The sequence below is a fragment of the Hyperolius riggenbachi genome, chromosome 7, assembly GCF_040937935.1.
Source record: "Hyperolius riggenbachi isolate aHypRig1 chromosome 7, aHypRig1.pri, whole genome shotgun sequence".
Classification (NCBI taxonomy): Eukaryota; Metazoa; Chordata; class Amphibia; order Anura; family Hyperoliidae; genus Hyperolius; species Hyperolius riggenbachi.
Genome location: NC_090652.1, coordinates 292,556,679 through 292,582,824, shown reverse-complemented (window position 1 = coordinate 292,582,824; position 26,146 = coordinate 292,556,679). Strand labels below are relative to the sequence as shown.

General features: G+C 47.7%; 1 protein-coding gene across 4 annotated transcripts in view; it reads right to left on the bottom strand.

Moving 5' to 3' along the window:
• Positions 1–16,076: 16,076 nt before the first annotated feature.
• The window catches only part of LOC137525874 (peroxisomal N(1)-acetyl-spermine/spermidine oxidase-like), a 54,153-nt gene continuing 44,083 nt past the window's right edge, over positions 16,077–26,146 (bottom strand). For all 4 annotated transcript variants that reach the window (XM_068247091.1, XM_068247089.1, XM_068247088.1 and 1 more), the window contains 3 exons: positions 22,686–23,898; positions 17,957–18,140; positions 16,077–16,331 (listed from right to left, as the gene is read on the bottom strand). In XM_068247091.1, the coding sequence (XP_068103192.1) occupies positions 16,194–16,331; positions 17,957–18,140; positions 22,686–23,898 (1,535 nt within the window). In that variant the 3' untranslated portion in view covers positions 16,077–16,193. The remainder of the gene's footprint in view (positions 16,332–17,956; positions 18,141–22,685; positions 23,899–26,146) is intronic.

Genomic DNA, 26,146 nt, shown 5'->3' with positions numbered 1-26,146 from the left:
CAGGGTATTTAAAGGAGTTGTCAGGGAAATTTGAATAAAATAAACGCTACTTACTGGGGGCTTCCTCCAGCCCCAAGCTCCCAGGACCTCCCTCGCTGCAGCTCTGCCCGCAGCAGTTTGCCGGAGCTCCGACCCGCTCCCCGGCGATGACGTCAGAGTGACCTGGAGGTCGCTCTGTACTGCGCCTGCGCGATCGGCGCTGTCAATCACCGCCACGTGGGCCGGATCGGACTGCGCAGGCTGGAGGAAGCCCCCGGTAAGTAGCGTTTATTTTATTCAAATTTCCCTGACAACTCCTTTAATGTATAAGAGGGTCTCCTGAACAATTAACTGCATTTTACTATATGTCACTACAGGTCCTCTTTGAAGACAGTTGCAAGGAAACTATACAAAGCAGTGGGTGCTGAGATTTGTTTAACCTATCGGGGACCGGCTGCCAAACCCCCCTCAAAGACCAGGCGTTTTTGCATGGGAGAGGGTGGGGCGCGTCTGGGGGCTCAGGCAGCCGGATCCCCAGTGCTGCTTGCTGGGAACCTGACCCAGAGATGGAGATGTAATGGGGGTCCTAGGCAAGGTAGTACACAAACGCAAAACTCCCTAGGTGTGAATGAGCCCTAAATGTTTTTATCTGTTATGCAAGGTATTCTTTCTGCCTAATGTACTTCACATCTGTCAGTTTAATCTCTTATTCTCTTGAATCTCTTGACTGCAGAACACCAGTAAGGGTCTTGTTCACACTATGAGCATTTGTGTATTTTTTTAAGCACTGGCGATTTTAGAAATCGCCCTAAAAGCGCTTGTGTGATCATTCCCTATGAGAGTGTTCACATATGAGCAGTTCGATTGCGTTCCGCTTCCAAACGCACTGCCATACCATTTTCTGAGCAATTTGGCTCAATGGAAGGTATAGGGAAATTGTGAAACGCTTGAAAAAGCCCTTTGTATAGCGATTTCCCGAGAGCTTTTAGGAAACCATACAAGAAAACTTGCCACCACGCAGTGAGAGAGTTATCTTATCTCTTCATTCCTCAAGTCACCTCCTCTGTAGTTAAGTTTCCTCCTCTGTAGTTATTTTCACACAGTTAATTAACAGCCTGTCTAGAATTCTGGAGTTATTTTAAGGATTGAAGAGTTAACTTAAAGACAGAAGAGTTAACTTTAGGTTTGCCTGAGGTAAAATGTTTCCTGAATACTACAAGCCTTATCACCATGGTGATAACTAGAAAAACGTTATTAAAGACAGGAGCAGTGGTGCTCAGCAGAGCTCGAATATTCGAGTAGCTCGAATATTCGAGCTCTTTTCCAGCTATTCGAGCTCGGTATTCGAGCTCCGAATAGCTGGAGCTATTCGAATGGGCTATCCGAGTACACTCGAATAGCCCATTCACTATTCGAGCTATTCGAGCAACCCGGCGCTATTCGAGCTCGGTACCGAGCTCGAATAGCGTCATAGCCCAGATTGATGTCCTTAGAGCCAATCAGAGGGCTCCCAGGCCCTCTGACGGCAGCCAATCACAGAGGGGGACCCTGGCCAGCCCCTACCCTATAAATAGCGGCCGCCATGTTCCGTTTCTCCATGCTTGCCTGAGACTTGTACAGAGAGAGAGTTGCTCCTTTGTGCTTTGGCTTAGCAAGTGCTCTATTGTGATCATTTACCTAGCGTTTTTGCTCACCTACACCTGCCATATACACCTATATTGTTGTTAGTTAGATAGACATTGTATTTTAGTTAGTAGCTTGTGTGTTACATTAGAGACAGGCAGCTGCTGCAAGCTTACAGGTTTAGGCCTCAGGGGGGCCTTGCCTCTGTGGGCAGCTGTCCTCTGTTTATTTCTCTCATCTATACCAGTATTTCTGCTGTCCTTTACTAATAGTATTGTAGTTATACTGTACTAGGAGTAGGACACTCACTGACTGTCACTGTTTATAGGCTACTAGCTAGCTCCTGCGTGTGTGCACTCACTCACTGTCTGTGTGTACACACACTCTATTTCCTTCTGATTACTGATAGATTATTGTTATTTAGTTGTACTTACTTACTACTTACTCTTACTGTACCCGTAGGGACACTCACTGTCACTGTTCATATAGGCTACTAGCTCCTGCGTGTGCGCACTGCACTCACTGTCTGAGTGTACACACACAACACACACTCTATTTCCTTCTGATCGCTGATTGATTATCGTAATTAGTTAGTTGTACTTACTGTTACTACTTACTCTTACTGTACTAGGAGTCTAGGACACTCGGTCACTGTCCATAGGCTACTAGCTCCTGCGTGCGTGCACTCACTGTCTGAGTGTACACACACCCACACTCCATTTCCTTCTGATCGCTGATTGATTATCGTAATTAGTTAGTTCTACTTACTGTTACTACTTACTCTTACTGTACTAGGAGTCTAGGACACTCAGTCACTGTGTTCATAGGCTACTAGCTCCTGCGTGCGGTCACTCACTGTCTGAGTGTACACACACCACCCACACTCTATTTCCTTCTGATCGCTGATTGATTATTGTAATTAGTTAGTTCTACTTACTGTTACTACTTACTCTTACTGTACTAGGAGTCTAGGACACTCAGTCACTGTGTTCATAGGCTACTAGCTCCTGCGTGCGTGCACTCACTGTCTGAGTGTACACACACCCACACTCCATTTCCTTCTGATCGCTGATTGATTATTGTAATTAGTTAGTTCTACTTACTGTTACTACTTACTCTTACTGTACTAGGAGTCTAGGACACTCAGTCACTGTGTTCATAGGCTACTAGCTCCTGCGTGCGTGCACTCACTGTCTGAGTGTACACACACCCACACTCCATTTCCTTCTGATCGCTGATTGATTATTGTAATTAGTTAGTTCTACTTACTGTTACTAGTTACTCTTACTGTACTAGGAGTCTAGGACACTCAGTCACTGTCCATAGGCTACTAGCTCCTGCGTGCGGTCACTCACTGTCTGAGTGTACACACACCCACACTCCATTTCCTTCTGATCGCTGATTGATTATTGTAATTAGTTAGTTCTACTTACTGTTACTACTTACTCTTACTGTACTAGGAGTCTAGGACACTCAGTCACTGTGTTGATAGGCTACTAGCTCCTGCGTGCGTGCACTCACTGTCTGAGTGTACACACACCCACACTCCATTTCCTTCTGATCGCTGATTGATTATTGTAATTAGTTAGTTCTTCTTACTGTTACTACTTACTCTTACTGTACTAGGAGTCTAGGACACTCAGTCACTGTGTTCATAGGCTACTAGCTCCTGCGTGCGTGCACTCACTGTCTGAGTGTACACACACCCACACTCCATTTCCTTCTGATCGCTGATTGATTATTGTAATTAGTTAGTTCTACTTACTGTTACTAGTTACTCTTACTGTACTAGGAGTCTAGGACACTCAGTCACTGTCCATAGGCTACTAGCTCCTGCGTGCGGTCACTCACTGTCTGAGTGTACACACACCCACACTCCATTTCCTTCTGATCGCTGATTGATTATTGTAATTAGTTAGTTCTACTTACTGTTACTACTTACTCTTACTTTACTAGGAGTCTAGGACACTCAGTCACTGTGTTCATAGGCTACTAGCTCCTGCGTGCGTGCACTCACTGTCTGAGTGTACACACACCCACACTCCATTTCCTTCTGATCGCTGATTGATTATTGTAATTAGTTAGTTCTACTTACTGTTACTACTTACTCTTACTGTACTAGGAGTCTAGGACACTCAGTCACTGTGTTCATAGGCTACTAGCTCCTGCGTGCGTGCACTCACTGTCTGAGTGTACACACACCCTTCTGATCGCTGATTGATTATTGTAATTAGTTAGTTCTACTTACTGTTACTACTTACTCTTACTGTACTAGGAGTCTAGGACACTCAGTCACTGTGTTGATAGGCTACTAGCTCCTGCGTGCGTGCACTCACTGTCTGAGTGTACACACACCCACACTCCATTTCCTTCTGATCGCTGATTGATTATTGTAATTAGTTAGTTCTACTTACTGTTACTAGTTACTCTTACTGTACTAGGAGTCTAGGACACTCAGTCACTGTCCATAGGCTACTAGCTCCTGCGTGCGGTCACTCACTGTCTGAGTGTACACACACCCACACTCCATTTCCTTCTGATCGCTGATTGATTATTGTAATTAGTTAGTTCTACTTACTGTTACTACTTACTCTTACTGTACTAGGAGTCTAGGACACTCAGTCACTGTGTTCATAGGCTACTAGCTCCTGCGTGCGTGCACTCACTGTCTGAGTGTACACACACCCACACTCCATTTCCTTCTGATCGCTGATTGATTATTGTAATTAGTTAGTTCTACTTACTGTTACTACTTACTCTTACTGTACTAGGAGTCTAGGACACTCAGTCACTGTGTTCATAGGCTACTAGCTCCTGCGTGCGTGCACTCACTGTCTGAGTGTACACACACCCACACTCCATTTCCTTCTGATCGCTGATTGATTATTGTAATTAGTTAGTTCTACTTACTGTTACTACTTACTCTTACTGTACTAGGAGTCTAGGACACTCAGTCACTGTGTTCATAGGCTACTAGCTCCTGCGTGCGTGCACTCACTGTCTGAGTGTACACACACCCACACTCCATTTCCTTCTGTTCGCTGATTGATTATTGTAATTAGTTAGTTCTACTTACTGTTACTAGTTACTCTTACTGTACTAGGAGTCTAGGACACTCAGTCACTGTCCATAGGCTACTAGCTCCTGCGTGCGGTCACTCACTGTCTGAGTGTACACACACCCACACTCCATTTCCTTCTGATCGCTGATTGATTATTGTAATTAGTTAGTTCTACTTACTGTTACTACTTACTCTTACTGTACTAGGAGTCTAGGACACTCAGTCACTGTGTTGATAGGCTACTAGCTCCTGCGTGCGTGCACTCACTGTCTGAGTGTACACACACCCACACTCCATTTCCTTCTGATCGCTGATTGATTATTGTAATTAGTTAGTTCTTCTTACTGTTACTACTTACTCTTACTGTACTAGGAGTCTAGGACACTCAGTCACTGTGTTCATAGGCTACTAGCTCCTGCGTGCGTGCACTCACTGTCTGAGTGTACACACACCCACACTCCATTTCCTTCTGATCGCTGATTGATTATTGTAATTAGTTAGTTCTACTTACTGTTACTAGTTACTCTTACTGTACTAGGAGTCTAGGACACTCAGTCACTGTCCATAGGCTACTAGCTCCTGCGTGCGGTCACTCACTGTCTGAGTGTACACACACCCACACTCCATTTCCTTCTGATCGCTGATTGATTATTGTAATTAGTTAGTTCTACTTACTGTTACTACTTACTCTTACTTTACTAGGAGTCTAGGACACTCAGTCACTGTGTTCATAGGCTACTAGCTCCTGCGTGCGTGCACTCACTGTCTGAGTGTACACACACCCACACTCCATTTCCTTCTGATCGCTGATTGATTATTGTAATTAGTTAGTTCTACTTACTGTTACTACTTACTCTTACTGTACTAGGAGTCTAGGACACTCAGTCACTGTGTTCATAGGCTACTAGCTCCTGCGTGCGTGCACTCACTGTCTGAGTGTACACACACCCTTCTGATCGCTGATTGATTATTGTAATTAGTTAGTTCTACTTACTGTTACTACTTACTCTTACTGTACTAGGAGTCTAGGACACTCAGTCACTGTGTTGATAGGCTACTAGCTCCTGCGTGCGTGCACTCACTGTCTGAGTGTACACACACCCACACTCCATTTCCTTCTGATCGCTGATTGATTATTGTAATTAGTTAGTTCTACTTACTGTTACTAGTTACTCTTACTGTACTAGGAGTCTAGGACACTCAGTCACTGTCCATAGGCTACTAGCTCCTGCGTGCGGTCACTCACTGTCTGAGTGTACACACACCCACACTCCATTTCCTTCTGATCGCTGATTGATTATTGTAATTAGTTAGTTCTACTTACTGTTACTACTTACTCTTACTGTACTAGGAGTCTAGGACACTCAGTCACTGTGTTCATAGGCTACTAGCTCCTGCGTGCGTGCACTCACTGTCTGAGTGTACACACACCCACACTCCATTTCCTTCTGATCGCTGATTGATTATTGTAATTAGTTAGTTCTACTTACTGTTACTACTTACTCTTACTGTACTAGGAGTCTAGGACACTCAGTCACTGTGTTCATAGGCTACTAGCTCCTGCGTGCGTGCACTCACTGTCTGAGTGTACACACACCCACACTCCATTTCCTTCTGATCGCTGATTGATTATTGTAATTAGTTAGTTCTACTTACTGTTACTACTTACTCTTACTGTACTAGGAGTCTAGGACACTCAGTCACTGTGTTCATAGGCTACTAGCTCCTGCGTGCGTGCACTCACTGTCTGAGTGTACACACACAACACACACTCTATTTCCTTCTGATCGCTGATTGATTATCGTAATTAGTTAGTTCTACTTACTGTTACTACTTACTCTTACTGTACTAGGAGTCTAGGACACTCAGTCACTGTCCATAGGCTACTAGCTCCTGCGTGCGTGCACTCACTGTCTGAGTGTACACACACTAAATTTACTTGTGATTACTACTGATTATTGTAACTGCTAGTTGTACTTCCTGACTGTTACTACTTACTTACTGTACTAGGGGACACTCACTCAGTCACCTCACCAACCAACCCACTCCATTAAAGTACCCCACTTTTCAGCCGCCCTTTTAAAAAACTTTTCTCTATACGCCCAAAACATTGAAGATGTCTGGAAGTGGCAGCCAGCGCGGTTTGGGCAAGGGGAAGGGCAGCAAGGGAATCAGGAGGAGAGGGAGCAGCATTGTGGCAAGCCGCGGCCGCGGGCGCGCCACCATGCACAGTTCCGCAGCAGCAGCGTCAGTGGCTAACATTCCTCCCATAGCCACTGGCCGTGGACGCCTTGGGCGCCGCCCAGCAGGAGCATCTGCAACTCACGCTGCAGAGACACAGCAGCAGCAGCGTGTAGCACCTGCTCCCATTTTCCTCCAGCCGGGTCGGAAACGTCCCATTGAGGAAAAGGATGCAGACACTGTGGTGCAACTCATGACGGAGGATGAGCAGCCCGCCATCAGCTCTGCATCCGAGGCCTCCACCCTCACCACCACCACCACCACCACCCCTGTTCGCAGCAGCCGCCCAGCAGGGTCTGGGGAGGAGGCCAGTTCACCGTCACTCGCCGACCTGTCATTCAGCAGTCTTTTGACCCCAGGCATCATGAGTAAATTGTCTGCTGTTTTTGGCGATCTTGAGGAGGAGATGCTGATGGGCACTTTGGGGGATGAGGGATTGGACAGCAAGACTGTGGCGACAGTCAAGCAGCCCATCCATGCATCAGGAGAGGAGTTTGGGGGGTCCTCATCCCAGCAGGACATGTTTCAGGAGGGGGAGGATGATGATGACCCGGTGACAGACAGAGACTGGGTGCCACCACCTCCAGGGGATGTCGTCCTCAGCAGCTCTGAGGAGGAGGAGGAGGATGCTCTTGTGGGCCTTGCAAGGAGGCGCATCATTGCAAGCATTGGCAGCAGCAGTAGGCAGGTCCCACAGCCTGCTGGTGTCTCAGGCTCAGCAGCAGCAGCAGCAGCATCTGCCAGTACCACCACCAGCCGCACCCAAGCCCCCCAAGCCCCCCCCCCAACCACCACAGGGAGACAGGCAGCAGCGCTTCCATGCCGTAGGGGGATGTTTAAGTCACCAATCTGGCGATATTTCACCATGCCCACTGTGTACAGCAAGTACGCCACTTGCAACCACTGTCAGCGGAAGTTGAGCAGAGGTGCAGACCCCTTAAAGTTCTGCACCAGCTCGCTCATCAACCACCTTGCGGCTAAACATTTCCACCAGCATGAGGAGTTCCAGAGGCTGAAGGCATCTGGTGCTGGCAGTGGCACCACACCCATCACTGCACAGCCTTCAGCAGCAGCAGCAGCAACAGCAGCCACCCGCCCTCCTGCTCCTCCAGCAGCACCAGCAGGAGTGCGGAAACGCACTGCTCCTCCCCCCTCTGCAACTCCTGCCGCCGACACTGAGGCCTGTTCTGGCAGCCAGTCCTCAGTGGCCTCCTCCGCTGTGTCTGCTGATTCCCGTGCCAGCAAAAGGCCACGCCAGAGCCTTTTGAGCGAGTCCTTCCAGGGGGTGGTTAGGGCTCTGCCTCCCAGCAGCCGTCGCGTGCGGCAGCTGAACGGCTTGCTGGCACGGGCCATGTGCTCCCAACTCCTGCCGTACACGCTCGTGCAGGAGGGGAGCGACATTCGTGCGCTGCTTGCTTGCGCAGCCCCAGACTGGCAGCTCCCCAGCAGACACTTCTTTGCCCGCAAGGCCATTCCTGCACTGCACCGCTTTGTGATGGCCAATGTGGAGCGAGGGCTGGAGCACGCGGTTGGTGAAAGGGTCCACGTCACCATGGACTCCTGGAGCAGCCGCTTCGGGACAGGCCGCTACCTGTCCTTCACTGTCCACTGGGTCAGCTTGGTGGAAGGGGGTGAGGATGGGAGAGCAGCAGCGGGCACAGCAGCAGCAGCAACACAGTGGGTGGTGCCACCCCGCAGGGTCAGGGGAACTGCAGCAGGTTCCTCCGATCCTCTGCCATCCTCCGGCACACCTGGCCAAACCCCCCGCCTCAGCAGCAGCGTGAAGGCCCGCCACTGCCAAGCGCTGCTGCACTTGGTCAGCCTTGGGAAGACCAAGCTGACGGCAACCCATGTGTTGGCCAAACTCCAGGAGCAAGAGAGGATTTGGCTGACCCCCAGAGGCCTCAGAGTCGGAGAGGTGGTGGCCGACAATGGGGCCAATCTGGTTGCCGCAATAGACAGGGGAAACCTGACCCACATCCCCTGTCTTGCCCACGTGCTGAACCTGGTGGTGCAGAAGTTCCTGCGCACCTACCAGGGGATGGGCGAACTGCTGGAAACGGCAAGGAATGTTGTGCGTCACTTCCGGCGCTCGGCTGCAGCCTGTGCGAGCCTGGAAGACGTGCAAAAGGAGCTGGATCTGCCACGCCATCGGCTGATCCTTGACGTTCCGACTCGCTGGAACTCCACCCTGGCGATGTTGGAGCGTCTGGTTGAACAGAGGCACGCTGTCAACCAGTACCTTGCCCTGGCCACTGTTTCCGCAGCTCAGAGAAGGGACAAGACCAGCAACATCCCGTCCATCGTCCCCGATGATGACTGGAGGCACATGCAGCAGGTGTGCTTTGTGCTGGCTCCCTTCCTGCAGGCCACAAACATGGTGAGCAGGGACCATGCTATGGTCTGCGAGTGGGTGCCCCTGGTTTCTCTGCTGAACAGGGCCCTCGATGCTTTGCTGGAACAGGGAGCGGCAGCCTTGGACCAGCAGGAGCGGCAACCAGCTGCGCAGTCCGCCTCTGAGGGGGAGGAGGAGGAGGACTTGGTGGAGGTCCCTGACCTGGCTGCTGATGAGGGGGATCAGCACAGCGCAGCTGAGTTGGTGCGGGGGTGGAGAGAGGATGAGGCGGCAGAGGAGGAGGATGAGGACAGCACTGACGTCGATGTGCCAGCAGACGTGGCCCGCCTCTTCCCAATGGCAGCGCACATGCTGACGTGCCTGCGCAGGGACCCCAGGGTGATCCAGATGAAGCAGAGGGAGGACATCTGGATCAGCATGATGTTGGACCCACGCCTCAAGGGGAAGTTGAGCCAGTTCCTGCCGCCTGCAGGAGGAGACCCAGCGCAACAAATAAGGAGCTTGCAGCAGGCCCTTGTTGAGCGCTTGGAGGAAGCCTTCCCCCAGCCTTCCACCCCCACTGTCCAGCAGCCAGCACAGAGGCAGCAGCAGGTGCCTGCATCCAGCAGCAGCAAGCGCCCCACAGACCTGCTGTCTCTCAGCCACGAGCTCTACAGGACTGTAGAGGCTCCGGCAGCAGTGACTAGAGAGGAGATGCATGCAGCAGCATCCTCCTCCGGTCACAGCCAGCGCCTGACCCGCATGGTGGCTGACTACATGGGGTCGTACAGCGGGCTTGACAGCGATGCCCCTGTTGATCCCATGGAGTATTGGGTCAAGCGCATGGAGATCTGGAGCGAGCTGGCGCAGTACGCCCTGGAAGTGCTGTCCTGCCCCCCTTCCAGCGTGCTGTCCGAGCGCTGCTTCAGTGCAGCTGGTGGCGTGGTCACCGAGAAACGCTCACGTCTGTCTCACAAGTCTGTGGACAGACTGACGTTTCTCAAGATGAACCAGGCGTGGGTGGAAGGCGAGTTCCTGGCCCCTGTTGTCGGCGAGAGGGGGACATGAACTGGCTGCCGGAACCATCGTTAATGTGCCTTACCACCCTTTACCACCTCCTGGCTCCTGCTCACTAAGCCAGCCTGGTTCACTTTGACTATTACGTCGCCTGCAGCCACACATTTTACACCTACAGTGGGCTGCTGTGTACTGCCCTTCTGCTGTGTGTCTGTGTTTCCCACTGCCAGGGTACACAGAATTACCTTCTTCTGCTGCCACTCTGCCACCAGCTATTACGTCAAACAATAGCTATATTGGTTGCAAAACCAAAACCAAACAAACCATTAAAAAAAATAAAAGGTTTAATTTTTCGGAGGTGCCCGGGTTGAAAACTGTGTTGTCCCAGTTGTGTATTGGACACAATGTGGGCTGCACGACCGCTGTCTGGGACCTCCTGTTGTGTTTATTTACAGCCCTGGTATCACCGCTAGGTACCAGGGCTATTATGTCACGCTGCCTACCTGCTGCCACACTCACACTGCTCCTCCACACCTCCTCCTGCTGCTGCTGCTGCTGTCTGTCTGTGTTTCCCACTGCCAGGGTACACAGATGATTTACCTTCTGCTGCCACTCTGCCACCAGCTATTACGTCAAACAATAGCTGCTCGCCTACTCCTCCATTCCTCCTCCTGCTGCTGCTGTCTGTCTGTGTTTCCCACTGCCAGGGTACACAGAATTACCTTCTTCTGCTGCCACTCTGCCACCAGCTATTACGTCAAACAATAGCTATATTGGTTGCAAAACCAAAACCCAAACAAACCATTAAAAAAAAAAAAAGGTTTAATTTTTCTGAGGTGCCCGGGTTGAAAACTGTGTTGTCCCAGTTGTGTATTGGACACAATGTGGGCTGCACGACCGCTGTCTGGGACCTCCTGTTGTGTTTATTTACAGCCCTGGTATCACCGCTAGGTACCAGGGCTATTATGTCACGCTGCCTACCTGCTGCCACACTCACACTGCTCCTCCACACCTCCTCCTGCTGCTGCTGCTGCCTGTCTGTGTTTCCCACTGCCAGGGTACACAGATGATTTACCTTCTGCTGCCACTCTGCCACCAGCTATTACGTCAAACAATAGCTGCTCGCCTACTCCTCCATTCCTCCTCCTGCTGCTGCTGTCTGTCTGTGTTTCCCACTGCCAGGGTACACAGCATTACCTTCTTCTGCTGCCACTCTGCCACCAGCTATTACGTCAAACAATAGCTATATTGGTTGTAAAACCAAAAACCAAAAAACCATTAAAAAAAAAAAAAGGTTTAATTTTTCTGAGGTGCCCGGGTTGAAAACTGTGTTGTCCCAGTTGTGTATTGGACACAATGTGGGCTGCACGACCGCTGTCTGGGACCTCCTGTTGTGTTTATTTACAGACCTGGTATCACCGCTAGGTACCAGGGCTTGTTTATTTACAGCCCTGGTATCACCGCTAGGTACCAGGGCTATTATGTCACGCTGCCTACCTGCTGCCACACTCACACTGCTCCTCCACACCTCCTCCTGCTGCTGCTGCTGCTGTCTGTCTGTGTTTCCCACTGCCAGGGTACACAGATGATTTACCTTCTGCTGCCACTCTGCCACCAGCTATTACGTCAAACAATAGCTGCTCGCCTACTCCTCCATTCCTCCTCCTGCTGCTGCTGTCTGTCTGTGTTTCCCACTGCCAGGGTACACAGCATTACCTTCTTCTGCTGCCACTCTGCCACCAGCTATTACGTCAAACAATAGCTATATTGGTTGTAAAACCAAAAACCAAAAAACCATTAAAAAAAAAAAAAGGTTTAATTTTTCTGAGGTGCCCGGGTTGAAAACTGTGTTGTCCCAGTTGTGTATTGGACACAATGTGGGCTGCACGACCGCTGTCTGGGACCTCCTGTTGTGTTTATTTACAGCCCTGGTATCACCGCTAGGTACCAGGGCTATTATGTCACGGCGAGCTGCCTGCCTCATTGACTGCCTGCTGCCACACACTCATCCTCCTCCTCCTGCTGCTGAATTTACCTCCTGCTGTCTTTGTGTTTCCACTGCCAGGGAGCACATACAATGGCGCTTCCAACATGCGTGCGCCCACCAGCTATTTGTTACGCTCAAAAATAGCTGCATTTCTTTAAAAAAAAATTGAAAAGAGAAATACGTGAAGATGATGAAGAAGAAGATGAAAAAGAAGAAGAAGATAAAGAAGAAGAAGATGAAGAAGATGAAGAAGAAGAAGATGAAGAAGAAGATGAAGAAGAAGATGAAGAAGAAGATGAAAAAGAAGATGAAAAAGAAGAAGAAGATGAAGAAGATGAAGAAGAAGAAGATGAAGAAGAAGAAGATGAAGAAGAAGAAGAAGAAGATGAAGAAGATGAAGAAGAAGAAGATGAAGAAGATGAAGAAGAAGAAGATGAAGAAGAAGAAGAAGAAGATGAAGAAGAAGAAGAAGAAGAAGAAGATGAAGAAGAAGAAGATGAAGAAGATGAAGATGAAGAAGAAGATGAAGATGAAGATGAAGAAGAAGATGAAGAAGATAAAGAAGAAGATGATGAAGAAGAAGAAGATGATGAAGAAGAAGAAGAAGAAGAAGAAGATATAGAAGAAGAAGATCTAGAAGAAGAAGAAAGATAAAGAAGAAGAAGAACAAGTATATACAGTAACACTACTGAACAAAATTTAGGACACAACTTCTCTTTCCACATTTTTTTTTAAAGGAACATCCCCACATAATCACTTGCTGTTGTTACTTGGAAAAAAAGATGTTTCTTGCATCATTCACCCTCAAAACAAGTGTTGGAAGCTATTTAAGGCCAATTCGAATAGTCAGCTCGAATAGTCAGCTCGAATACCGACTCGAATAGTGAGCTCGAAGTCCGAGGTCGAATCGAATAGTAAAAATTATTCGACTCGAATATTCGACTGACCTCGAATAATTTACTATTCGAATTCGACCAAACTCGAATTTTAAAAAGGGGTATTTGAGCATCACTAGACAGGAGATAAGCTTAGTGAATTGAGGCCATTGTATCTATTCTTTTTCGAGTCAAAGAGTTCACTTCCTGACTGACGTCAGGGAGAAAAAATCTTAATCGCTCATGAAAAGCGCTTACTCAAAATCGCCCAACACCAAGAAAATGCCGGGAATCGCTTGAAAAAAAAAAATCGCTCATCGCTTGCGCATTTATAATGTGAACATAGCCTAACTGTCGGTTCAGCAGCATTTACCTGAAACAACCCCCCCCCCCCATCCTCAATTCCTCTAACTTATAGGTGAGGAGTGTGATTGTACAACAACAAAAATAATGAAAACCTTGTAAAAAAAAAAAATGGTTAAAGTGAACTTAAGATGGTTCACTGGCTTTTATGGTTACTTACCTGGGGCTTCCTCCAGCCCCATGGCCTCCTGCCCCGTCCTCTTCAGCCCCTCAGTTCTGGCGCTACAATTCCCAGTAATTCGAGAATCAGCCGCACGTGCGCCCCCAGCGCGCTCCCGTCTCCCTGGAGCGTTCTGCGCCTGTGCAGTACCACCGCCTTAGGCTGCAGGAGCGCGATGAGGGGTGCGCGCTCAGCCGAGATGTGCATGCGCAGCTATTGCTTTCCCCTTTGACCCTCGTACATACATTAGACGGGTGAGACCCTTTGAGATGATCTGAGATCTCATGCTGGGAATACACCATGCGTTTTTCCAGCACATAGATGCTCATCCCATCGAACGTGAGATCGGACATGTCGGAAATGATCTCTCGAACAGAGATCATTTCCGACATGTCCGATCTCACGTTCGATCGTTTTGCCGCTCGATTTCTCATAGAAGTGAATGGAAAAAGATAAGAAAAACGAGCGGAAGATAAGAGAATCGAGTGGCAAAATTGATCGAGTGGAGAATCGAGTGGAAAAAAAAACGCATCCTGTATTCCCAGCATCATTCTAATGTCTGTACCGGCATCCCCAACTTTCTGCATCAATGGTAATCATTGAAATGCTAATTTTTCCAGCATGCAGCCAACCTGAAATTTGACCAATAATAAAAAGAAAAGAAATCCCCTACAAATACATTTGTTTAGCCCAGTTCCAAGCGTTATACAATCTGCATGAAATTTACATGCAATATAGAAAAATTAGCATCTCAATGATGAACCCCATTCTGCAGCTGTCAGAGCATGGAAAGAAACAATCCCGAATGTTTTTTGGTCAAGCAGCTTTGTTCCTGTGTGCTCAGGCAACCCCACTGCTTCTCCTCCCACCCCCTCCACAGCCCGGCCACGCCTGCTGTGCAGGTCACTGACTGTCCGCAAAGTGCTGCTTTCAAGGAAATCTGCAGTGAAAATAAATTATATTATGATATAAAGAATTGTATGAGTAGTACAGTAGTACAATAGTAGCACAGATATGAGTCTCATACTGTTTCCAGTACTGGAGGAGTTAAGAAACTTTAGTTGTTATCTATACAAAAGAGCTTCTCTGAGCTCTCTGACCCAACTTTCTGAAGCTCTTATCTCAAACTGTCTCTCACTGTTTCTTGTTTATTTAAGGTTTTTCTGATAGATAGTTCAAAAGGTCATTAGCTCTGCTCTGTTTCATAAGTTAACTACTTCAAGACCGCCCCGCGCCAATGGGCGTGGTCGGGGCGGCAGCCCTAGGAGCGCCTAACGCCAATTGGCGTCAGGTCCTGGAGTCGGCTACTGAAGGAGATCGCACGCAGGGTGCGCACACATCTCCTTCTCGGGGGGAGGAGCTCCGCCCCGTCTTCAGTCTCCGAGCGGAGACTGTTAGACGGCGTGATCGCCGTCTTTTTACACAGTGCAAAGCTGCGATCAGCAGCAGACTGGGGACAGCCGTGTGACACGGCTGTCCCCCTGGGGGACAAGAGAGCAATCGGCTCTCATAGGAAGAAGCCTATGACAGCCGATCGCCGTGATTGGCCGGCTGGGGGGAGGGAGGGGATTGGCAACCCCCCCCCAGAAATAGTAAAAAATACGAAAAAAATAAGAACATAAATATTTATAAAAAAAATAAAAATAAACACAGGGGGGGCGATTAGACCCCACCAACAGAGAGCTCTGTTGGTGGGGAGAAAAGGGGGGGGGGGGGGGGAAATCACTCGTGTGCTGTGTTGTGCGGCCCTGCAGCTTGGCCTTAAAGCTTCAGTGGCCAATTATGCTAAAAACAGCCTGGTCTTTAGGGGGGTTTACCACTGTGGTCCTCAAGTGGTTAAAATGCAGAGTGTAGTTTGTAAACGGCAACTATTAATAGAAAATGATACAATGCTATAAAAAAAGCTATATAACTGGAAATAAAAATGAGACTATTTTCTTTGCTACTAATGTTCTATTGATTATCCGTACTACACATACAATTCATTATATCATAAGGGTTTTTTCGCTTCAGTGTCACTTTAAAGGCCCGTACCCACCTCGCGATTTTTCCGACAATTTTTTTGAGTGATGAAAGATTGTTTCTACGTTCTCACAATGTGGGTACAGGTGCTCAATCATGCGATCATTTACTGCGGCATTAACAACCGTCATGATGGATCGGATCTTCCAGATCCCGCGCAAAGTATCAATCGCTTGAAGTCTGGTTCGTGCCCACTCTGTGCCGCCGCGCATACCCGCCTGCCGGAAGATGGATCTGTGAGCGCTCGTCGGCGTGGGACTTCGCTGGGATCCATCTTCCTGGGTGGCGAGGTGAGTATGTAGCTTCAAAATCTCAATAGTATAATGTTTGTGTGGGCCTTTGGTCTTTTAAATAAAAAATATACCTATGCCCTGCATCCACCAACCTGTAAACCAGACGTAAGACAGGACAACTGCATGTAAACAATTTATTAAAAAATACTTTGCAGTGGTGAGAAGTTCTCTTTAAAAAGTCGAAGTCAAACACATACAGGGGTGTGGCAAGATGGCTCCGCCCTGCAGACATGGCGGTCACAGGCGGGGGCTGGCCTTGAACCCATACAGCTGGGAGATGCGCTCTGCTTCTCGCACCCCCGTCAGGTAGGCGCCGTGTGTCGTTGTGTAGAAGTTGGGGTGTGTGGCCTCTCCTGCAAAGAGTACCTGTAGTGGCTGAACAGAGATAAGTAAGTAATGAGTACCAGTAGTATAGCTTGGGGGCTCTGGGCCCCAGTGCAAATTTTACATTGGGTCCCTCATGTGCTCAGTACATAACAATTGATATGGAGCACCAAAACTTGCCAAGGACAGCTGCAGTGTCAGAGAGGCGTAGGCTGGGAGGAGAACAGACTATTAATGGCTCCAACTAATCAAAGCATTTATAGAAGTGATCATTATTAACAGCTTAGTACCAATAAAGAGCTAATAAAGTGGTTTAAGGAGGGCGCCTCTGGTCCAGGGGCCCTGGTGCCAATCAGTAAAATGACCTTCATAATAAGAAAAATTGTCTACAATGGGGTGTGGAACGGAAGCTTCTGAATCCTAAAGAAGCGGTAATAATCTAGTTTAGGAGACCCAGCAGGAAACCTTGTAGGAAAATTCAGCTAACGTGGTTGGTTGGGTGGGCGGCCTCCTCTCTAAAGGGGCCCATACACTTACCGATTTTCCCGCCGATATACAGCCGATCACTGTGATCGAATCGGCTGTGAAATTGTCGCGCAAACACTGACCGAACGATCGATTCTATCCGAAATCGATCGTTCCCGCCGATTTCTGTCGTTCCGACCGTGCAGAAGATTTCCCTTGATCGCCGGCAGGTCGGGAATGCGTCGATAGCGGCGTTCGAATGCCCGACGACCGACGCTAGCGGCAATACATTACCTGCTCCTGCCGGCACGAGTCCCCGGTCTTTTTTCCGCTGGGCTCCGAGTTCCGGCAGGCTTCACTTACTTCCTGTCCCCGCAGGAAGTTTAAACAGTAGAGCGCCCTCTACCCCCGTCGCAGCAGCAGCACCACAGATTGTGATCGGTTTCATGCTGAAATCGATTCACAATCTGTTTGTAGTAAAGGCAGCCATGTGATCCCTCTCTGATCAGATTCGATCAGAGAGGGATCTATCTGTTGGTCGATCTGATGGCAAATCGACCAGTGGCCACCTTAACTAGGTTTCCAATAGGTTGTAGTAAACAACGCCCACACTATTCGCCAATCACAACGCTTCATGCTGTAAAAGGGTGCTGTGATTGGAGCACATTTACCTATGCGGTCTCTTGCTGGGGCCCCTAAACTAGACTAGCACCAAAGAGGCTTCTGCTGTTTTCCTATCTCAAGCCACTCCAGCACTGGAACCCCTGAAGAGTGGCCTCCCCACGCACCATTCTGCTCAGTGCACAGTACTGGGCAGGCGCCTCCTGCATGCGCAGTAACACAGGCCCGATACAGCCCAGCTTCTTCTGAAGAAAGACAAATTGCTCCATGCTAGTGCATGAGCTGCCAACAAGCTCTTTTACGGGGGTGCCAGTGCTGGAACGGGCCTGTGTAGGAGGATGGGGAAAGCCTCTCCAGGATCAAGGCTTCCCCCTCCTGAGGCGAGTACCCCATAAAGATACTTTTTTCCCTTCAGGTACACTTTAATGGGAAAGGTATAAACAGGAGGCCAATTTCAGGTCAGGGGATGCAGGAAAATCTTCACAGAAGTATCCACTAAGTATGAGGTAAGTCTTGCTGTTTTGAAGACACAAAACTTTATTGAGACAGCAGGTAAATATACAGTGGGGAGGACCCCATCCCATACGTACTCGCTGGGCCTTCTTCAGGTGGCTGGATGGGAGCGGCTCCCCCAATGCCATCTGCTCCTTCACAGCATCCACTCCCACCGGCACATTGGTGTAGCCTCCACGGATGTAGGGGTTCTGGTGCCACGTGGACCTCAGTGTCCCCTGCAGCTCTGTCACTGGCCAGCCGGTGAATTGCTTCAGTAATCTGAAGTGAGGAAAAGATAGAGGAGAGGAGAAGATAAGTGAAGATAAATATGCAGAGGAAGCAATTTCAGGAGTCCAAAGAGCATGAATGATTCAGCTGTTACTAAGATGGAAACTCTGGTGAACCACTCAGTGCAGGCAGGGGAGGGGGGTGTGTGCTATAATGGGGGCTATTAATAGGCCGATTGCTGGTGATTCCCCAGCACAGCGTTCCCTCGACAACAGCTGGAGAAAAAATAAATAGCCGCTAACAGGAGGAACGGCGGCCGTGTGATGTAACTTGTGGCTTATTATAGCTCTCGGGCTGATCGGCGTACGCAGGCGAGGGCGAAATGTGGTTGATACGGAACACGTTTCCGATACATCCTACGCAAGACCGGCAAATGGGAAGAGCTGCGGCACAAATCCTCAAAAAGAGCGTTTTCCCTTTAAAGGCCCATTCACACAAGGGATCGCAAAATGCGATTTTTATGCTGTACATTTTTGTGATTTTCAAGCGATCGCAATTAACGCTTTTTTAACAGTGCAATCGTTCGAAATTGTGAAAAAGTGCTGCATGCACGTTCGCATTTACAGTAAATCACGAATCGCCGGTGATAGCGCCAGTGAGATCACTGCCATATACTTTACATGACAGCAGCGCTTTTAAATGCACTAGCAATCGCTGGTGATTCTGCGATTAGCATTAAGTAGCTGCTAATCGCCCCAGTGTGAAATGTGCATAGCATGGATTAATGTGGCTCTATGGCAGGAGTAGGGAACCTATGGCTGGGGAGCCAAATGTGGTTCTTTTAATGGCTACATCTGGCTAACAGTTAGGGGTTGAGTCACTAAGCTACACTGATCAAGCAGCGCAGCTTAGTGTGGCAGCGCAAGTAACATTTTCAGAGTAGACACACTACTGCTGTAGCATGCACTACTAACTTACTCGCGCCCCCCCCCCCCCAAAAAAAAACTAACGGTCGCTCCAATTGTCCCACCCTAGATCCTATCAGGTCCAGTGACTTTGTAGGACGAGATCCACACACTTTGATTGGCCCAATAGGCTGCCTTTCACTTGACAGGCAGCCTATTGGGCCAAAGTGCGGGGATCTCATCCTACAAAGTGAATCAACCCATAATTCAGCTAGCTAATTGTACAAGCTGTTAGTCTGCATAGCTCCCAACTGTCCCTTTTTTGGAGGGACAGTCCCTCTTTGGGAGCTCTGTCCCTCTTTCAGGACTTTGTCCCTCTTTCTATCTAAATATATATATTTCTCTACTAAAAAATGTGTTTGATTGACTCTAAACTTTATTCCCATCCTTTAAAATTGATATATTACTAATTTTAAAATGTTACTATGAAGGAAAATGAACCAGGATAGAAAGGACCAGTGTGGTTTGAATTATAAAACAACAAATTTTTCTTATGAGATCTTTATTGTATGCGTGACAAGGGGTGTGATGGGGCGTGATCATGGGTGTGGCAGGGGTGTGGCTTAAGTGTCCCTCTTTCTGATCTCAAAAAGTTGGGAGGTATGAGTCTGTATTTCTCCTCTCTGGCTCTCGGGGAAATTGCTGATGTTGCTGAAACCCAATAGAAGCTGAAGACGTGTCTGAGGGCTCATTTCCACTATCACGAATTCGCATGCGTTTTTCGCATGCAAATTCGCATAGCAATACAAGTGAATGGGACTGTTTCCACTTGTCAGGATTCATTTGCGTTTTTCTGTGCAGAAAAAATTCGCATGGCAGAGCCATCAGAATTCGCATGCCGCATACCGCTATGCGAATCGCATACAATGTATTTAATAGGAAATTCGCATGAGGTTTTGGTATGCGAATTTTCATGCGAATTCGCATAGAAACAATGGAAAAGCACACCAGCACTGGCATGGTTAAATTCGCATGCATCATCATCCATGCGAATTCGTGTGCGAATTCGCATGAAAATTCGCATGAACCCGCATGCGAATTTCGCATCCGCATGCGAATTTTTCCCGCGGCGATTCGCACCGCACAAGTGGAAATGCAGCCTGACTCTTCCGCTGCCTGGCGGATCAACTGCATACACATCACCATGGCAACAGGGACGTGAGCCCTCTGCTGCGCATGCGCACTGTCCCAGTTTTAAACGTATTGCATGGCTCTCACGGAACTACATTTTAAAATATGTGGCATTTATGGCTCTCTCAGCTAAAAAGGTTCCTGACCCCCTGGGCTATGGGGTAGGCCTTGAAACATCCAGAGTAAGGCCCAGTGCACACCAAAAACCTCCAGCAGATCTGCAAAACGCTAGAGGTTTTTGAAGCAGATTTCAGAGCGATTCTGGGCACGTTTTAGAGAGGTTTTCTAAACATGCCTAGCGTTTTGGGAGCGTTTTTGTGTAGCAGATTACAAATATTGTTACAGTAAAAGCTGTAACTGAACAGCTTCTGTAACAAAAATGCCTAGAAAACTGCTCTGATCTAGCGTTTTTCAGAGCGATTTTCCACTTTCCTATACTTTAACAGTGAGGCAGAAACACCTCAGAAATCTAAAAAAATGCTGCAGCCCCCGAGTTTGCATTTGTGGAAAAAACGAGCCGTTCTGGTGTGCCCCAGCCCATTCACTTTCATTAGCCAATCAGTTTTCCTCCTGCAAGCGTTTTAAAAAATGCTCCAGAACCGCTCTGGTGTGCACCAGCCCTTACAGAGTACCAGCAAGCTCTTGGTGAACCAGAACTCCTAGGAGTGTGTAAGGGGCTGAAAGAGAGCAAAAAGCCTCCTTACTAAAATGCTTTGCAAAACAGAAGTCCTACCCCATAGAGCCACATGAATCCATGCCATGCACTGATGAAGATCAACCGATCCTAAACAGTCTGCTTGCATGTTAGATTCATTTGGCTCTGTACTATAAACAAGCTGTTTAGCTTTCAGGAACAACAAAGGATGATTTGCATATTCAGCAGTGATGCAGTGTGGGCCACCTCCGAGCTCACTCCAAACTGAATAATCTCAAATAACCTCTGTCTTGCGCAGTATTTTAGTAAGAGGGTTTTTTGGTCTCTCTTTAGCCCCTTACACAGAAGTTACGATCACCACTAGGAGCTCTGGTTCATCTTGAGCTTGCTGTGCAATCTGTAACTCTCGATATGCATTGGCAGCCAGAGGTATGCAATACAGACAGACTCAACACAGCGCTGAAGCAGGTACATACTACACTGCTAGGTAGAAGGGGGAGGAGCAGATGACCACGATAGCCCCCCCCCCCCCATCCATTACAGTCACTATAATAACACCACTAAGTTTGAGACTGTTCAATAAATATTAAATCTTAAAAGTGACACCCATGCTAACCTAGAAATAAAGAACACATATATAAGTAGATAAATACTAGTTCTACTTACATAACAGATGTATTGTGCTATGCACGTAATGATTCCTGTGAATTTTATAAAGGAAAAGCAGAGAATCCTATTCTAGACAGTTTCCATCTTGGTTACCTTTGAATGAAGCTAATCCTGACATAATTTTCCCCCTCACTCTTTTTCTCCTCTTGCTAATTGTGTATTCGTTGCCCGCCCTCCTCCCAGAGTCTTCAGACAGTCCCACTGAGGTCTATACTAGGAAGTACAGTCTTATGTCCTTAGAAGGAGGGGGAACTAAAGGGAAGAGGAGGAATATATTATAGATAAAAAGACCCCCAGCATGCAACTTTTTGGCAATGGCAAGTAAAGGGCCAGTGCTCCTAAGGTATGTGATAACTCCAAATCACAACTGTAGAAAAAGTTTTGAATGCAGGATTAGCATCTTTATCACTTCATACACTCAGACCAGTTGCTGTTGAAATTGGATTTTTATGGTGACAATCCCGCTTTAATAAACAATTTGACCTGTGCCCCATACACATGCTAAATTAAAGTCAGCTGAGGTGGCCATAATGACTGCCACAGCTGATAATCCGGCGTGTGTACAGTGGCCCCCCGACTGCCGCCCAGCAAGCGATCCACTAGGATGATCAGCTTGCCCCAGCGACTGCCGGTTCCTTTGTTGGAGCTGCTCGCCCCACCAGGTGAGTGATGTCATATTAGCACTGCTCCATCGCCTCCTCCGCTCCCCACATAGCAATGGAACGCGCCGACAGCTGTACAACTCACTTTGTGTCTGTACAGTAATGGCCCAACGATGCCGCTCGAGAGATTATGTCCTGATCCCCAATAGGCGACATCAATCCACAGAGTCTACCGACCTTTAGAATGTGTTTTAGATTTTGGCCCCTCATGCAATTAGGTTTGACACCCCTGTCCTAGACCATGACAGGGCAAGACTGAGTTACACATTTACACACACATGACCTGACCAGGGTAGGTCACTGAGCATGTGCTAAACTGGTCATGTTTAGACCTCGGCCTTGGCCAAGAACCATCTAGCGTGTATACAAGGCTAAAGACGGAAACAAAAATACGATAGGTGCTTCTACTCCTTCCCATCTCACTCAAAGTATCATGTGACAAAAACCCTGCAGTTCCACCCAGGGGTTCTCTCATTACCCTAAATCCATTAAGTAGAGTAGAGTAAGTACTCACCTGGTACAGACCTCTCCCACCTCGGTCTCTGGCAGGGTCTCCATATGCTCTGCAGCCAGTCCAGTAATCCAACCACATAGGGTGCTCCTGTGCATTGGGACACAATCAAAACCCACAATCTTCTTGTACCACTGAGATCGCCAGGAAGCTCCTTTGAGGGATTCAGAGTATCCCTCAGAGCTCTCAGGACCTTTAGTCCAAACAAACTGTATCCCTGCACAGTCCTCTGGCCAAAAAGGTTCAGAAAACTCCAGAAAAATCTTAGCCACACAGCCAAATCCTAGACGCTCAATGGCTTCCAGTTTCCCTCTTGGCAATAGTGGGTCAAATAAGGTGGATGCCCGTTCCTTCAAGCAGCCAAGGGACACCGTGACAATCACATGATCTGCTGGAAACTCCTCCCCATCCTCACAAGTGATATTTATGGGAAACTTAGATGCTCCGCTGGCTTTTGGTGAAGACCCTTCCCACTGGATGAGCCGGACAGGCTTACGACAACGCAGAGTGTTAGGCGGTAATTGGTCTAACAAGATATCGAGCAGGGCTTGGTAACCTTTGCTGCCCAAACTGTTGAAGAAAGGTCCTTCTAAAGCAGTGTAAAGGCCCAGTTGGCTCAAGGAGAATTCATACATGGAATTACAAGCCTCATCAATACATTCAGCCCTCTTACACCACTCATAAACCTCATTTGAGTTTTCAGCTCCAGAAGCATCAGATGACACAAACTCACGGTCAAGATATTCCCCAACTGACCATGACTCACACTCCGGTTTGAAGTCCTGCTTAGTGATCTTGGACATCAAGTCCCCGAAGAAGGAAGTTACTTGCTCTACTTGGGGTGGTGGCAGCAACTTTCCTTCTTCTGTGAAGAAGTAATCCTCGGGGGTCACAGATACGGGCTGGCACGTTATCATGTTGAAGTCGTCAGATGCCAGAAGTCCATTCTCCTTGGCCATCTGGTAAAGTGGGTTGTCCTTCTGGCCATGAATCCACGTGGCCCCTAGTTCTAATGCTGCAGCCCCAAAAGGCTTATGTGTCAGAACTCGTCCACCGGGGCGGTCTAAGGCTTCCAGGAGAACCAGGTTGTTTATGCCATGCTTCACTAAAGTGGAGGCGGCTCCAAGGCCTGCAAAGCCAGCCCCAACTATGATCACTCTGGGGGAGTGGCTACCTTGATGTTCTGAGTCCATGGAAGCAAAAGTCTCAGGAAAATCTAGGAGTGAGCAGATCAACATCTTAGTGCAATCATATCAACATATGTTTAAAGAGAACCCGAGGTGGGTTTGAAGAATATTATCTGCATACAGAGGCTGGATCTGCCTATACAGCCCAGCCTCTGTTGCTATCCCAAACCCCCCTAAGGTCCCCCTGCACTCTGCAATCCCTCATAAATCACAGCCACGCTGCTGACAAACAGCTTGTCAGAGCTGGCTGTGTTTATCTCTATAGTGTCAGTCTGCTGCTTTCCCCGCCTCCTGCAGAACTCCAGTCCCCGCCTGCATCCCTTCCCTCCCTGCTGATTGGAGGGAAGGGACGGGGGGAGGGACCGGAGCTATGCAGGAGGCGGGGGAGCAGCTGAGACTGACACTACAGATGTAAACACAGCCTCACAGCACGGCTGTGATTTATGAGGGATTGCAGAGTACAGGGGGACCTTAGTGGGGTTTGGGATAGCAACAGAGGCTGGGCTGTATAGGCAGATCCAGCCTCTGTATGCAGATAACATTCCTTAAACACACCTCGGGTTCTCTTTAAAACAAGCTTATTGGATTCCTAGGCAACATAAACTAAGAACGGGATTGTAAAAAATGCATAACAGGATACCTTCTGTGGAAACTGCACCTCAAACTGATCAGTAGTTTCAGGAATAGAGTGAAAAATGTACACGCAAATATTGACTTTATCTATAAGTTAGTGTTAGCCCTGCCTACCTACCACCTCCTAAGCCTTTCCCACTTGCAATAATTGTAAAGTAGAAAAGGTCTTGTCTTACTGTTGTGTAGTAAATATCAAAAAGCTCCACAGTGTAGATTAGAATGAGATACAATCATCAGTTTACCCTTAAAGAGACTCTGTAACAAAATTTTGAGCCTTATTTCTTCTATCCTATAAGTTCCTATAACTGTTCTAATGTGCTCTGTCTTACTGCAGCCTTTCCTAGTTGCACAGTGGCTGTGTTATCTCTGTTATATGATCTAATCTTCTCTCCTCTGTCGGGCTCAGGCAGTCAGGCTGGAATGTGCTGTGCTGCTTGTGATTGGATAGAAGCTATACACACCCTCTCCACGCTCACTGCACACTCTGTATGACTCACACACTGAGCTACTCTCAGCCTATCACTTGCTATGTCTTTTGTTTGTAAACACTGCATAAAATGGCAATTACAAGCCAGGATTGCAGCAGGGAGTGGCAGAAACAGCACAAAGGGGCCCAGGAGAACACAATGAATAGAATAGTATGCTTTTTATTGTAAGAATTTTACTGTACAGATTCTCTTTAAAATGAAGGTATAGTTTATATGAGCCTAACCCTTGTTATTATATATTTATTTAAAGCGCACCTGAACTGAGAGGGATAAGGAGGTTGACATTTGCATTTGCTTTTAAACAATACCAGTTGCCTGGTAGTCTTTCTGATCTTTATGGCATTAGTATTGTTGGGATAAAAAGCCTGAAACAAGCATGTGACTAGTGTAGTCAGACTTCAGTCAGAAACACCTGATCTGCTGCATGCTTGTTCAGGGTCTTGCTAAAAGTATTACAGGTAGATCAGAAGGGTTGCCAAGCAATGTGAATTGTTTAAAAGGAAATAAATATGTCAGTCTTCATATAACTCTAACTGCAAGTGTGCTATAAGTTGTGTACGAACCCTAAAATGAGGTCTCGCTGTGGATGCTGTACTACCACAAACAGTTTCACGGCATCAGAACTTTGTTTTTCTTACCCAAGCCTCATTTTTAGCTGCACAGAAGAAAACTGCCCGGGCATTTTTTCCGTGATGCTGTGCAAAGCATGATGGGATTTCTGATGTGGCTGTTCTCCTTCTGCTGTTTTGGCGCAAATTAGTTTTTTTTATTTTGAATTTGAGATTTAAAGCCGCAGAATTGTGCAGAATCGGACAAGCAGAAAATTTGCAGAAAATTTCTTGTGGAATTATCATTGGTAAGAGTGGACACTGCGTGAGAGTTGGAACTATAGAACCTGCTGGAGATAAGCCTGGGTCCTTTCACAGTCTTTCACTTATGAAGATTTAACCTGAGTAAAACTGAGCTTACTGTATCCACTTCTCTGGCTGATACAACAATACTGTTATATCGGTTTAGGGGTATTTCTAACTAATGTTAGTCATGCCACTTTAACCTCATAAAGTCAAACATGTTGCCTAAAGCGAACCTCCAGACAAAAAAATCTACTTAGCAGAACTGAAAAGGCTTTTTTAGCTGCACAGAAGAAAACTGCCCG